General features: G+C 52.5%; 1 protein-coding gene across 9 annotated transcripts in view; it reads left to right on the top strand.

The window, feature by feature from the left end:
- DENND3 (DENN domain containing 3) overlaps window positions 1–14,029 on the top strand; it is a 53,389-nt gene extending 39,360 nt beyond the window's left edge. For 6 of the 9 annotated variants that reach the window (XM_027607527.2, XM_027607548.2, XM_027607542.2 and 3 more), the window contains 6 exons: window positions 2,401–2,540; window positions 5,115–5,269; window positions 6,531–6,664; window positions 11,923–12,041; window positions 12,120–12,257; window positions 12,439–14,029. In XM_027607527.2, coding sequence (XP_027463328.2) covers window positions 2,401–2,540; window positions 5,115–5,269; window positions 6,531–6,664; window positions 11,923–12,041; window positions 12,120–12,257; window positions 12,439–12,639 — 887 coding nt within the window. In that variant the 3' untranslated portion in view covers window positions 12,640–14,029. Of the gene's footprint in view, window positions 1–2,400; window positions 2,541–3,016; window positions 3,189–3,276; window positions 3,376–5,114; window positions 5,270–6,530; window positions 6,665–11,922; window positions 12,042–12,119; window positions 12,258–12,438 lie in introns of those variants that run through there. The other 3 variants (XM_027607537.2, XR_003522518.2, XR_003522517.2) reach the window with 3 other exon arrangements.

The following is a 14,029-nucleotide window of genomic DNA, read 5'->3' on the forward strand; positions in this document are numbered from 1 at the left end:
CCTAATTCAGTTTCCTGTACATTAACATTGACTGGATTCTGGGCCTCCTGTCACGATGGGCTAGGTAACTCTGAGAACATCTAGAAGGGCCAGACAAACCACCATGAAGAATGGGGGAGCCCCTTTCTCCTCTGGATTGTCTGCCAACTCTGGAAGTGGTCTCTGAGAAGTGAGGAACTGAGCAGAGCTTTGGCCAGCACCGAGGGGCAAGAGGGACAAAACCAGCCAGGACCTGCTGAGAAGGGGAGTCCTGGTAAACCCGTTAGTGGTGGCTCCAGACTGCAAGGGTTACCCGAGTGTTAAGGAGCCAGCCCTCCGGCACTGAAGCCCAGCCTCAAAGCATCCCAGTCCCTGGTGGGCCTGAGGAGTGTGGGGGGTGGTGTGTCTCCCCAAGGGGGCCCAGAGGCCAGTGGAATGAATACCCCAGAAAGATGGACACATTTATGTTTCCTTGATTTATGACAGAGGTGATATGACCGAGCAGGGGTTTGAGGGAAAGACAGTCGTCACCATAAATGACGTTGGGACATCGTGCTTCCGTATGGAAAACACGAAGCTTGGCCACACTCCAGGTCATGCACAGTTCCAAGTGGATGGAAAGGTACATGGGAAGGCACTAACAAGTGTAAATGAATGAAGCAGGCAAGCTTCCAGCAGCTAACACAGAGGAGCATGTTCGTGACCTCAGGGTAGAGAAGGAAACCGTACGGAAGTGCTAGCCATGAAAAGATTGGTGGATTTGACCACTGAGATTATGGACTTTAAAAAGACACTTTCCGGGCACCTGGGTGGCTCAGTAGGTTAAGTGTCTGCCTTTGGCTCAGGTCATGGTCTCCGGGTCCTGGGATCGAGCCCTGTGTCAGGCTCCTTGCTTAGCAGGGAGCCTGCTTCTCCCTCTGCCCCTTCCCCCCAACTCATGCTCTTCCGCTTGCTCTCTCAAATAATAAATAAAATTCTAAGAAAAAAAAGAAAAGGACACTTTCAAGAGAGTGAACCGGGTAGTCTGGACTTGGACAGGATGCTGGTAACACAGCAGAGCCAACAAGCGGCTCAAGTCAAGGAGAGTAACACCACCCAGTTCAGAAATGAGCAAGAGACAGAACACCCCCCCACAGAAGATTCCCTCCGCATGGCGGTTAAAGCCGTCAGCTGCTTGTGCAATCGGGGAAATGCAAACCAATCACAATGCAAAACCCCATATCCTCATACTGTTAGAATGGCCAAGATGCAGGACCGACCCCGCCGAGTGTCAGTGACAATGTGGAGCCTGAGGTGTGTCACACGAAGCAAAAATGAACTATTGGGACTTTGTCAAGATAAAAAGCTTTTGCACAGCAAAGGAAACAGTCCACAAAACCAAAAGACAGCCGACAGAATGGGAGAAGATATTTGCAAATGACATATCGGATAAAGGCCTAGTATGCAAAATCTATAAAGAACTTCTTAAACTCAACACCCAAAGAACAAATAATCCAATCAAGAAACGGGCAGAAGACATGAACAGACATTTTTCCAAAGAAGACCTCCAAATGGCCAACAGACACATGAAAAGTGCTCAACATCGCTCGGCATCAGGGAAATCCAAATCAAAACCTCCATGAGATACCGCCTCACACCCGTCAGAATGGCTAAAATTAACAAGTCAGGAAACGACAGATGTTGGCAGGGATGCGGAGAAAGGGGAACCCTCCTACACTGTTGGTGGGAATGCAAGCTGGTGCAGCCACTCTGGAAAACAGTATGGAGGTTCCTCAAACAGTTGAAATTAGAGCTACCCTACGATCCAGCAATTGCACGACTGGGTATTTACCCCAAAGATACAAATGTAGGGATCCGAAGGGGTACGTGCACCCCAATGTTTATAGCAGCGATGTCCACAATAGCCAAACTGTGGAAAGAGCCAGGATGCCCATCGACAGATGAATGGATAAAGAAGAGGTGGTATATATACACAATGGAATATTATGCAGCCATCAAAAGGAATGAGATCTTGCCATTTGCAACGACGTGGATGGAACTGGAGGGTGTTACGCTGAGCGAAATAAGTCAATCAGAGAAAGACATGTACCATATGACCTCACTGATATGAGGAATTTGAGAAACAAGACAGAGGATCATAGGGGAAGGGAGGGAAAAATGAAATAAGACGAAACCAGAGAGGGAAACAAACCATAAGAGACTCTTAATCTCAGGAAACACACTGAGGGTTGCTGGAGTGGTGGGGCGTGGGAGGGATGGGGTGGCTGGGTGATAGACATTGGGGAGGGTATGTGCTATGGTGAGCGCTGTGAATTGTGTAAGACTGATGAATCACAGACCTGTACCCCTGAAACAAATAACATATGTTAATTTAAAAAATAAATAAAAGTAAAAACATGTTTGGGTTGCTTTCCTCTGCAGGGCATCTGGACCCAGCAGAAAAAGTGGAGGATGCCCATCCCAAGTTATGGTGTGCTCTGAATGAAGGCAAAGTGACCGTGTTTGACGCTTCCTCTTGGACGATTTACCAGCATTGCTTTAAAGTGGGCACTTCCAAGTTGGTGAGTAATCACAGCGCCCTGTGACATGGCGGCTTCCCGGGTCGGGCTGTGAGCTCCGGAAAGATGGACACGTCCACCCGTACACAGCAGTGGGATGCACATTATCCCACAGCATCGCCCCATTCGGTAAACAAACAGGAGGTTGCATTGTGAGGTTTTTCACTAGATGCAAACCCGTTCTATCCTGTCAGTGTCCTTGTTTAGGTGAGCCGACAGTGGCTTTAGCTGCCCCCCAGCCTGGAACCTGAACATGGATTTCAGTGGTGTGGACGCAGAGTCCTGTCTCGTATCCACGTTCCCCATCCCAAGCAGAAACGTGCATTATTTTAACCTATTTGGGGTTGAGAACCAAAAACAGTTTAAAGCATGTCGACATGATGTTAAGGTTTGAGCTTTTAGACGGGTGACTTTAATTAAGTAAAGTTGATCACGTTAGTTTGAACAAAAACAGCCATCCCCACCCCTCTCAATCCAAGGTGCTGGGGCGGGCAGTGTGACGCGGACTCAGCTCTGCTTTTCCGAGACTTCGTAAGGCCCCTGAAAACCGCGTCCCAACGTCCCGCGCTGCATGGTGAGGGGCCCACAGGCACCGGGGCCCTGCTGACGGGCCCCACCCGGCATGTTTCAGGTGCACCCTGGTGTTTGCAGGTGAGGAGGCGCTGCTGGTCTGGGACTGCGGCCTGAGGTCCAGCTCAGCGAGCCCAGCGCCCCCCTCCTACACCATCCCCCATCGCAGGGTACGTTCCCACTGACCATCTGGTGGGAGTCATCTGCTCAGGACGCCCTCGGCGTATAGAAGAAGCTGCTGTCCCAAGAGGTGTTGCTAGGGAAGCCCTCACCTCCCTCCTCCTTTAAGGTGAAACTTTGTTTTTTCAGGTTTGAGGTGAGAACAGTCTAGCAGAGTTAGGTGCCTCAGTGTTCAGCATCACTTAGTACCAACTTTGGTGGCCACGTTCCATCATTTAAACATAATGTGGCAATCTGAGGCACAGTCTAAGCTTTCAAAACTCTGTGAACAACAGAAATGCTGTGAATTCAGATGCGTGTTGCTGGGGGCTGGGCTCGTTCTTCACTGAGTGAGCAGCAGACCTCATGTTAGCAAGACAGCAAGAGGTTACTAAACTATTTCCTCCCCTAACCACACAGTGAGCCTCAGACGATAAAGTAACAGGACCCAAGATAAAATATGTACTAAGGTCTAATAGTGCTTCAGAGCAAACAAACAAGAAGGAGAAATTGAGGAAATCATTTTTATTCTAAATTTAATTTTTTCCTGTTGAATCTTAGTTATATGCGTTTCAAAGATTTTTTAGGGGCGCCTGGGTGGCTCAGTCGTTAAGCGTCTGCCTTCGGCTCAGGTCATGGTCCCGGGGTCCTGGGATCGAGCCCCGCATCGGGCTCCCTGCTCCGCGGGAAGCCTGCTTCTCCCTCTCCCACTCCCCCTGCTTGTGTTCCCTCTCTCGCTGTGTCTCTCTCTGTCAAATAAATAAATAAAATCTTAAAAAAAAAAAACTTTTTAATAACAGAATAACTTAAAATCCTAGTTAAAATAAAATCAAAAGGCTGCATTATGTGGCCATCTCTGCTGCTCCCAGTCAGGCCAGGTAACATTTAGGTAAAGCAGTAAGTTCTCCCACTTATGTGAAAACACCTCTGTACTCATCTCACTGAGATACTCTGTACTGTTTAACAAGAAAGAAAGTCGGATAATTACCTCAAGAAAATGCTGCCTCCTCTGAAATTTGAAGTTCCAAGTAGTTTAAGATATATTTGGGCCACTAAAGAAAGACATTTTACTAAAATTATACCAGGTCTCAGGTAGATGCCTGAAAAGAAAGGGATTTTTTTTTTTTTTAAGATTTTATTTGACAGAGAGACAGCGAGAGAGGGAACACAGCAGGGGGAGCGGGAGAGGGAGCAGCAGGCTTCCCGCGGAGCAGGGAGCCCGATGCGGGGCTCGATCCCAGGACCCCGGGACCATGACCTGAGCCGAAGGCAGACGCTTAACGACTGAGCCACCCACGCTTTTAATATTTATCTTATTTTTGTACCAAACAAGTAAACTTTTTACGATTTTATTTATTTGTGAGAGAGAGTGAGCACAGGGTGGGGGGAGTGAGAGGGAGAAGCAGGCTTCCCGCCGAGCAGGGAGCCCGATGCGGGGCTCGATCCCAGGACCCCGGGACCATGACCTCAGCCTAAGGCAGATGGTTAATGACTGAGCCTCCCAGGCGCCCCAAGAAAGGGCTTTTTCAAATGATTAATTTTGAAATTAGTAAGCTAGCATCCTTTTCTGACTTACGGGAATATTTATCGGTAAAATTAAAACTATCACTTTTAGGGGTGTCTGGGTGACTCAGTCTGCCCCTCCCCCCGCTCGTGCTCTCACTCTCTCTCACATATTAAAACTGGGGAGACTGGGTGGCTCCACCGGTTAAGCGTCTGCCTTCGGGCTCACCGAACGCCCCGCGTGTCCCCCGGAGCAGAGGGGCGGTGTGGGCTGTGAGCTGTACAATAGGACCGCGGTGGCCGACGAGACGTGACTGTTGGCGCTTCCTCCCTGGCCTGCGTCAGAACTGCATGGTGATGGCAGAGCAGAACCAGGTGTGGGTCGGCTCCGAGGACTCGGTCATCTACATCATCAACATCCACAGCATGTCCTGCAACAAGCAGCTCACCGACCATCGCTCCAGTGTCACGGACCTGGTTGTTCAGAACGGGACGCCCAGGTACCGCTGGGTTCTGCTGGGACAAGGGACCCTTGGGCTCCTGGGTGGGTGGGGAGCCCCGAGCAGGAAGGGCTCCCAGCCGCTGTGGGCGACTGCCCGCGGGGCCAGGCCGGCCGTGGAGAGCGAAGCGGGTCTGTCACAAGCCAAGTCAGGTGATGTTCTTGTTTCTGGTCCTGAGCACGGAGGAGCGGGTCCCCTGCAGGCCAGCTGCAGGGTAGGCATGGCGGTCAGTAGCCATGGGCATGTGGCCTTCCTCGCCCGCTCTTGGGGTCTGGGCATCTGCCAAGAACCTGCGGCTTGCAGACACATCCTTCTGGTTCTCCCGCTTCACACAGTGCTACCCGTGTCCAAATCTCCCTTATAAGGACGCCAGTCATGCTGGATGAGGGTCCACCCTGTTAACTTTAACTTGAATACCTCCATAAAGGCCCTATTTCTAAGTACTGTTGCACTCTGACATCCTGGGGGTTAGGACTCCAGCGTATCTTTTTGGGGGGATACAGTTCAGTCTGGAAGTTGTGTCTGCTTCATTCACTGTCTTTGCCGTATTGGGACTGTCAGCCCAGAGGCAGGCACCCCTGTCTGTTCTCTTTGCTGTGTGTCCTGTGCTTAGAACAGGGCCCGGCACACAGTAGGTGCCCAGCGGAGACTGGAGAATGAGGAGGGGTCCCATTTCCCTCTGTGAAGGAATTGGAGGCTCCGGGAGCAAGGTCACCTACTTCAAAGAGGCAGCCCTCCCCAGGGCGCGGGTACCCCCCCCCCCCCGCTCTGCTGCTCTCCTCCATGCAGCCCCCCACTGCCTTGTCCCCTGAGTTTTAGGGTTGCCATCTGTCCTCAGTTGGGCCCGCTCAGAACATAAGGCACTGACCTGAAAATTAATCGTTCTCGGGGTGAAGGGCCCGCACATCGCTCTGGCTCGCACTCGCCCCTCTCCTGCAGCCGCTGGTGGCCGACGCGGCGCTGATTTGTGAACTTGGGCTGGGACGGTGCGCATGCTTGGTCTCACCCGGTGTCAGGGGCTAGATTTGACTCCGTGGTCATGTTACGGTTCTGCAGAGCTGGCAGCAAACACTGAGGGGCAAGGAGAGGCCTCCCCAGAAAACCATTTTTGCCTGCTGCATCGGTTACGTCGTAACTAATCATTCTGTCCACATGGATGGAGTTTGCTTGGGTGGTGGACCTGTATGTAATGGTAACTTTGTACTCCTCGGGGTTAAAGCCTGTTGGAGCCAAACCTGCTCTTGTGTGTTCACACCACCAGCAAGGTGTATTCGTGCAGCCGGGACGGGACCATCCTGGCGTGGAACGTGAGCACCCTGCGAGTGACCAGCAGGTTCCAGCTGCCGGGCGGCAGGCTCTCGTCCATCAGCCTGCATGACGGCTGCCTGTGGTGCTGTAAGTCCTCGGTCCCCCGCTGTCCTTAGGGGTGCCGGAGCCCTGCTCCAGCAAGAGGAGACTGAACACGAGCTTGAGGCTATTTCCTTTGCTGTGCACCTTCCCGGCCTTCCAACTCGGACTCCTTCTCTGTGCTCGCGGGCTCCCTGCTCGTCTCCTGTCTGTGTGGCTTCTCGGGCCTCCCTCCCCCACGGCGGCCGGGACGCCGGCATTCTCCTACCTGCTGCCTCTCTCCTGCTCACCTCTGCTCTCACCCGGCCCTGCTTGGAGTGTGAATGCAGCCCCCATGCCCCCAGGAATCATCACTGCTCCTTTTAGGAGCCCTCTGTGGCCCTGTCACTTTGTGTGTGACCCACGGCCCCCCAGCCGGGGGCAAGCGGGGCAAGGCCTGCTGGGCGTGCCTCGGCACAGACCTCGGGTCAGGACTCTGTGGAGCTCAGCTGGGCATCCTGCCCGGGGTGTGACGGGAGGTGCAGAGGCTCGGCCTGGGGGTGTAGGTCCTGCATTTCTGAGCATCCCAGAGCACACTGTCTGCACTTTCAGGTCTTCCCTGGGCTGTGCCAGATGCCAGGGTAATGGTCATGAACGTAATTTTTTTAAACTTGAGGCATATTTTACGTATGGTAAAATGCACAAACATGAGTGTTGTTCATTGGATTTTGACAAAAGCATCTAGCACATAACCACCCAAGGACCCAGATATTTCCATCACAGCGGAAAGTTCCTCTGCGCCCCTTTCCAGGGAGCGCCTGCCCAGAGGCCACCCGTTGTGGATTCTGCCGCCCGGGGCTGTGTTGCCTGTTCCCAAGCCTTCCCTGCACGGACTCCGCAGCAGGGCCCCTTCTGTCGCCGCGCTGTTCACGAGCCTCTTGTGCGTGGGGCCACCTGCGATGTTTGTTTATGGCTCGCTCCCGCGATTGCGGAGTTCGATTTGGTCGAAGGAATATATCGCGATGTGGTCATCCAAGGGTTAACCCGGTGTTTACCCCATTGAGAAACCGTGGGTCCGACTCTTCTCTGAAGCTGCCGCACCTTGTGGTGCTCCTGCCGGCCAGCCGTGTAGGAGGGTTCCGATTCCTCCGCACCTTCACCGTGCTGGTTTTTACTGTGGGCGCCCCCATGGCTGTGTGCGGCGGCGTCCCACGGTGGCCTCCCTGCCTTCCCAGCCGCATGCCAGGGTGCGTGTGCCCTGTGCGTGTGTGCGTGTTGTCTACGGCAACATCTGCACGCCAGTCTGCTCACTTCTAGCGCCGTTCCGACGGCTCGGGCGGGAGCCCGCCGTCCCCTCTGCCCTTTTCCCTTTCCCACCTGTCCTTCTCGGCTTTTGTTACTCCGTCTAAAAGAAGGCAGGAAAGAATTTTTTATATTCAGTTTATTTTTCTGTCTTTTTAGCTCTACATTTTTTTGCTTTACTTTTTAATGGTTGCTCGAAGGACGGCAGTATGAGCCTGCCCTTCTCACGGCAGACCTTAACATGTCATATGTAAGCCCACAGTGGTATCAGCAATTCCATTTACCTTTTCCTGTCCCTTTTGCTACTATTGTTAACAGCAGTATTTTATTTCTACAACTGTGATAAACCTCAGAAAATCGTTTTCAAATTTTTGCGTAAGTACTCACTGATTTTTGCCCATATGTTTACCGTTTCTGGGGAGCTTTGTACCTGGTTTCCATCTGCATCGCTTCCCTTAGCTCAAGCATTTCCCTTAGTATTTCTTATTATCTGAGTCTGCTATAAGCAAATTCCAGGCTGATAGACTGTGTTTTTTCCCCCCACACTTTAGAAATATCTTCCCATGGTTATGTAGCTTTGTTTGTTCCTGATGAGAAGTCGGCCCTCTTCCTGTTCGGCTGATACATCGTGTCTGGTTTCTGTGGCCGCGTGGAAGCATTGTCTTTGCTTTTGAGGAGTCAGACTAGAGCGTGCTTAGGCGTGAAGGTCTTCATGTCTGTCTCACTTACGGTTTACTTTTGTGAGTCAGGAAGACTTTTAACCATTATTCCTTCCAGTATTTTTGTGCATTCTCTTTCTCCGTGTCTTCTGGGATCTTAATTGTGTGTGTGTGTGTGTGTATTCTAGAATTACGTTAGAATATAAATATATATAATAGTATAATAATATATATCTCAGGCTATTGGATAATGTCCCACAGGTCTCAGGCACGGCTATAATTTTTTCCCTCTTTTCCTCTGCTTTAGCTTGGTTAAGACCAGACCCTTTCTTCATCTGTGTCCTGTCTGCTGCTGGACCTGTCCAGCAAATTTTCATTTCAATTCGAGAATGTCCATTTCTCTTCTAAAGTCTTCATGTCCACCCATCCTCTTTATATCTTCCTGTGAGTTTTTAAATTTATTCGTAATTGCCGGTTGAGCTCCTCCTCTGCCGGATCCTGGGTCATCTGTGGGTCTGCTTGTGTGCACTACTTCTTCTGTTGAATCCTAGTCATATCTGCGTGCTTCACATGTGCAGGAGGTACTGTATTCTGGATGTCGTTGATGACACGTCTAGGAGACTCTGCTTATATCCTTCTTTAAAGACCATTAGGTTTTGTTCTAGAAGGTCATTAAATTACTTACTGGCCAATCATTTTATTCTTGTGTAGAGGCTTGGTTTTTGGCTTTTCTGGGGTAAATATATTTCACTTTTGACCTTAGTCCTGGAGCACATAACACTTTGTTCTGGTGCACAGTCTTGATTTTTGTAAGCACAGCTCTTTTAGGGTTGCAAGGGAATGCCTGAGGTATGTACAAAGCCTTTCTAGCCTGATGAGCTACTATTTTGAACTGTTCCAGTTCTGCCTTCTGTGTTTATGCACAGTTGAGGAGTCAGCCAAGGATTTGAGAATCTATACCTACATTTTTGGGCTCCCTCATTTGGGGGATATTCCTTCTTTCCAGCCACATTGGCAGCCCTAAATCATACCCTCAAGCAAGGTGGACTGTGACAGCACTAGAACATTTATTCCTCAGTGTCCCACAGAGAACTGGGAAGTACCCCCAGGGAAACCTGGGTGTGTGTGCAGGTTATGGAGTTTACTTCTTTCTTTCAAGGACCATACGCCTCAGCCTTGATCTCCAGTGTGTGTGTGTGTGTGTGTGTCCAGCCTGGATGCATTTCGGATTACCAGAGCTGACCAAACTCGTGTGTGTGTGTGTGTGTGTGTGTGTGTGTGTGTGTGTGTGTGTGTGTGTGTGTGTGTGTGTGTCCAGCCTGGATGCATTTCGGATTACCAGAGCTGACCAAACTCGTGTGTGTGTGTGTGTGTGTGTGTGTGTGTGTGTGTGTGTGTGTGTGTGTGTGTGTGTGTGTGTGTCCAGCCTGGATGCATTTCGGATTACCAGAGCTGACCAAACTCTGTGTGTGTGTGTGTGTGTGTGTGTGTGTGTGTGTGTGTGTGTCCAGCCTGGATGCATTTCGGATTACCAGAGCTGACCAAACTCTGTGTGTGTGTGTGTGTGTGTGTGTGTGTGTGTGTGTGTGTGTGTGTGTGTGTGTGTGTGTGTGTCCAGCCTGGATGCATTTCGGATTACCAGAGCTGACCAAACTCTGTGTGTGTGTGTGTGTGTGTGTGTGTGTGTGTGTGTCTCTCTCCAGCCTGGATGCATTTCGGATTACCAGAGCTGACCAAACTCTGGGCTAAAAGATGCCTGTTACATACAGTGAGGGAGCAAACAGAGAACAGAACACCTTGTATTTTCCAAGTTAATACAATAAGTAGTTTTCCCATTTAGCAACAATGAGAAAAATGGGGTTTCTTCAGGTAACAGAGAGCGCATGCCTGAGAAGTGTTGTCCCAAGTCTCTTTCTGAATAAGAGTAACAAGCGGAAACCTCGGCCCCTCATCATATGTCACCAGTGCAGATACTGGGACCAGATCAGGGTCTTCTCACACCGGGACGTCGGTGTGCTCGGAGACAGAGCCTGACAGTGAGGGCTGGCCAGGCGGTGCGTCTCGCTTCTCCCCAGGCGCTTGGTGAGGTGAGCCTGAGGGGCTGCGATCTTCCTCTCTAGGCCAGTAATGAGACCTTAGACCTGCGTGTCTTCCCCTAGGACTGCGTGGCCGGCTGCCCTTGCTCAGGCACCCCGCGCCTGAGTGCTGGGTCATTTTCTAGGAGGGAAGTAAACCCCGTTCCCACACCCCGTGGCTCTGCTGTGGCCTTCAGGTGGGTGCATTCAGGTTCAGGCTTTGCCGCCAGACAGCTGGTCACTTTGGAGTCTGTGTCTTCATTTGAAAGTGAGAAAGACTACTACCCTTCCCCCTGCAGGGCTCGCTAATGGCTACGAGATGCAAGAGGCCAAAGCGCCATCGTCCTCAGAGTGCTGTGGTGGGGACAGTAGCCCTCCTCTGTTGCTCCACTGCTCACGCCCCTCTTGAGCCTTGTCTTGTCCCGTGCCCCTTCCTATGGGGCCCCTTCCTGGGCTCTGTGTCCAGTCCGCTGAGATGGGGCTCGAGGGGCGGAAGTGCCTCCCACACGGCGGGCCCGGTGTTCCTAACCAGCCGCGGCATCACGAGGGCCTCACCAGTTAGCCCAAGTGGGTAATGGCATATCTGGCTAACGGGCCATCATAGGACGAGGTTTTGCTTATGGGGTCTCAGGAAAACCACCCTGACCCCAGCTTAGAAGCTGGAAGGAGAGATGGGAGGGCAGCTCTTGCTTTCCATGACTGAAACCCCAGCTGAGCTTCTAAGTCCTTGGGGCGGCCAGGGGCAGGGGCTCCTGTGTGTGGAGGCTGAGTGTCAGGGGCCTGCGGTGCACTGGCCGGCGACGGGAAGCCGGAGCGGCACAGCTGGGGGCTCCCGCCTCCCTCTGCATCCAGCTGGCACCTTCCCCCACCGAGGCCATGCCCGCCTGTCCCCATGTCTGTGATGCTGGCACGGTGGCCTCAGCGCCAGCGGCAGGGGGCACACGCAGGAAACTCACAAGGAAAGAGCGTCTGGCCACCTGCAGCTCTCTCGGTTTGCAGAAAGCCACGTTCCTTGAGTGATTCACAGACGCGGAAGCACGTGGTGACGCATGGCACTGTCACCTTCACCTCTCATGCCCGATGGGGAGGACTGGCTGTGGCTTCAGGGGGCAGGACAGGAGGAAGGGTCCCAAAGCTGCCGTGTCCTCATCAGTAATGGTGGGGTGATGGGCACCGGGGCCGCGAGGTGGCAGCGCGTGGCAGCTGGCTGCCCAGGAAGACCTTTCCAGCCGCTTCATCCCCGTGCCCCAGGCGCGCCCCTGGCCCTCATGCTCACCCCTCCGCTCTGCAGGCACCGGGAACAGTATTGTGGTTGTGACGTCGAACGGACTGCTTTGTCAAGAACTGAAGATCAGCGAGAACGTTGGGGACATCTGCACGTCCTTCCTCAGTCTCCAACTCCTCCCCGAGGTATCTGTCCCCGCAGCGCCGTGGGGGCCGGCTCCACGGAGCGCTGGGTCACCAGCCACAGCCTGACTTCTGTTTCAGCAGGAGCAGCTCTGGGCGGCGTGTGCCGGATTCAACAGCATCTACGTTTGGAGCCTGAAGGACCTGACCCAGCGCCCTCAGGCGGTTCACCTTCAGGACTGCTCCGAGGTCAGCTGCATGATCACAGTGAAGCAGCAGGTAGGGCGAGGAGCCACACACACACCCCCAGAGCACCGCCCCACTCCCCCAGGCTCCAGGAGGACTTGGTTTTGGGGGTGAACCATTCCACCCGGTACACCGGGTAAAGCACACCTACAGGGGTCCCCCTTCCCGGGCCAGGCTGCGTGTGGCCGACGCCCCCTCCGTTTCTCCCTGGCAGATCTGGGTAGGCGGCACAGGTCTGTCACAGGGCAAGTCCAAAGGGAAGATCTACGTCATTGACGCCGAGAGGAAGACAGTGGAAAAGGAGCTGGTGGCCCACATGGACACGGTGAAGGCCCTGTGCTCGGCAGAGGACAGATACGTGCTGAGCGGGTCCGGCGGCGGGGAGGGGAAGATCGCCATCTGGAAAGTTGAGTAAACGTGGGTGAACATGCTGAACAGGGCTGTGTTCTGCGCCCCCCGCCGGTGCTCCCCCCCGGAGAGGGTGGGGTGGGGAGCCAGTCCGGGCCCCCAGCGGGGGAGGGCAGTGTGTCGGACTTTCCCGATTGAACCGTACCAACAGCCTTTCGGGTTGGGGTGCTTCTCAGGCAGGCAGCTGGATCAACTTGCTAATCGGCTCTGCCGGGAAGTTACCCTGTGTGTTGTCTAGAAAGTTCCAGAACCCACGACTAGGGGCCAGCACCGGAGCCAGAGGGAAGCGATGTAGCCAAATCACGTATGACCGGCAGACCTCAAGTCTCTGGTTTGCGTTTCCTCTACTTCACTCATTTAAATATACAGTAAGCACCAGTTTGCAGGAGACCTACAGCCTTAGGCTGACCTCTTGTTTCCAGCAGTTTACGAGAGGAGGTGTTCTTTAAATGACAGCTTTGTGGTTGAGGAGATTTGTGCCTGCCCAGAGCAGGTGACCGAGGAGGGGACAGGGAGGGGACAGCACTGTACTCAGGGTGTCTGGACAAGGGCTGGGCCAGCTGAGGCAAGCTCTGTGTTTCTTTCCTTTAACTAATGCCAAGTTTTTATAATGAAGAAACCTAGAGAGACTTTGCTGCCAGAGATCACAGAGGAAGAGTTCCACCTAAAATAGCCTTATATAATCAAGTTTTCTAGTGAAGTTGCTGCCACTCACAGTCATGTACCTTTCAACCGTCTGCATCTTGTGTGAGTGTCATCTCTGTCTCTGTAGATGGTGCTGTATTATTGATCTTATTAGCTATAAGTAAGTATTTGCAGAAACAACCTCTTATGCATTTTTACTGTAATATTGAGATGTCCAGCAAGGAAGGTTTTGACGTAGTTACTGGATGTGGAGGGAACATTCCCCTGATGGCTCTCCCCCGATGGACCCACCATGAGCTCAGCCACAGACCCTCTGCCCTGGGCTTGTGGAACTCAGACGCCACGCCGGACCTCACTCACCCTGAGAGGTCGCAGACGGTGTTCATCAGGCCCCCAGGACAGGGTCGAGCTCAGTAGCGTCCAGAACCTCCAGATGAAAGCTTTGACCAGCCCTTGGGTTTGTCTGTAGGACCTAAGCGTTTTGCAGGGTCCAGATCACGGACCCAGATTCTGGGGTGTTCTGGGAATGTGGTGCAGAGAACAGCTAGGTGGCCTTATGCCCCCGCGACTGTGCTTACAAAGAGGGTGTGTTCCTGACTTCTAGAAGGAAACAAAGATTGAATTCTGCTTTTGTAAACACATGAAAAATTAGTCAAATCCTGTCAGAAATACTCATAAATTATTTCATGTCAATCCACACATAACCAGGTATTTTCACCTTGTCAATAATAAATTCCTTTGTTTATTAAACA

The sequence above is a fragment of the Zalophus californianus genome, chromosome 4 (assembly GCF_009762305.2).
Source record: "Zalophus californianus isolate mZalCal1 chromosome 4, mZalCal1.pri.v2, whole genome shotgun sequence".
NCBI lineage: Eukaryota > Metazoa > Chordata > Mammalia > Carnivora > Otariidae > Zalophus > Zalophus californianus.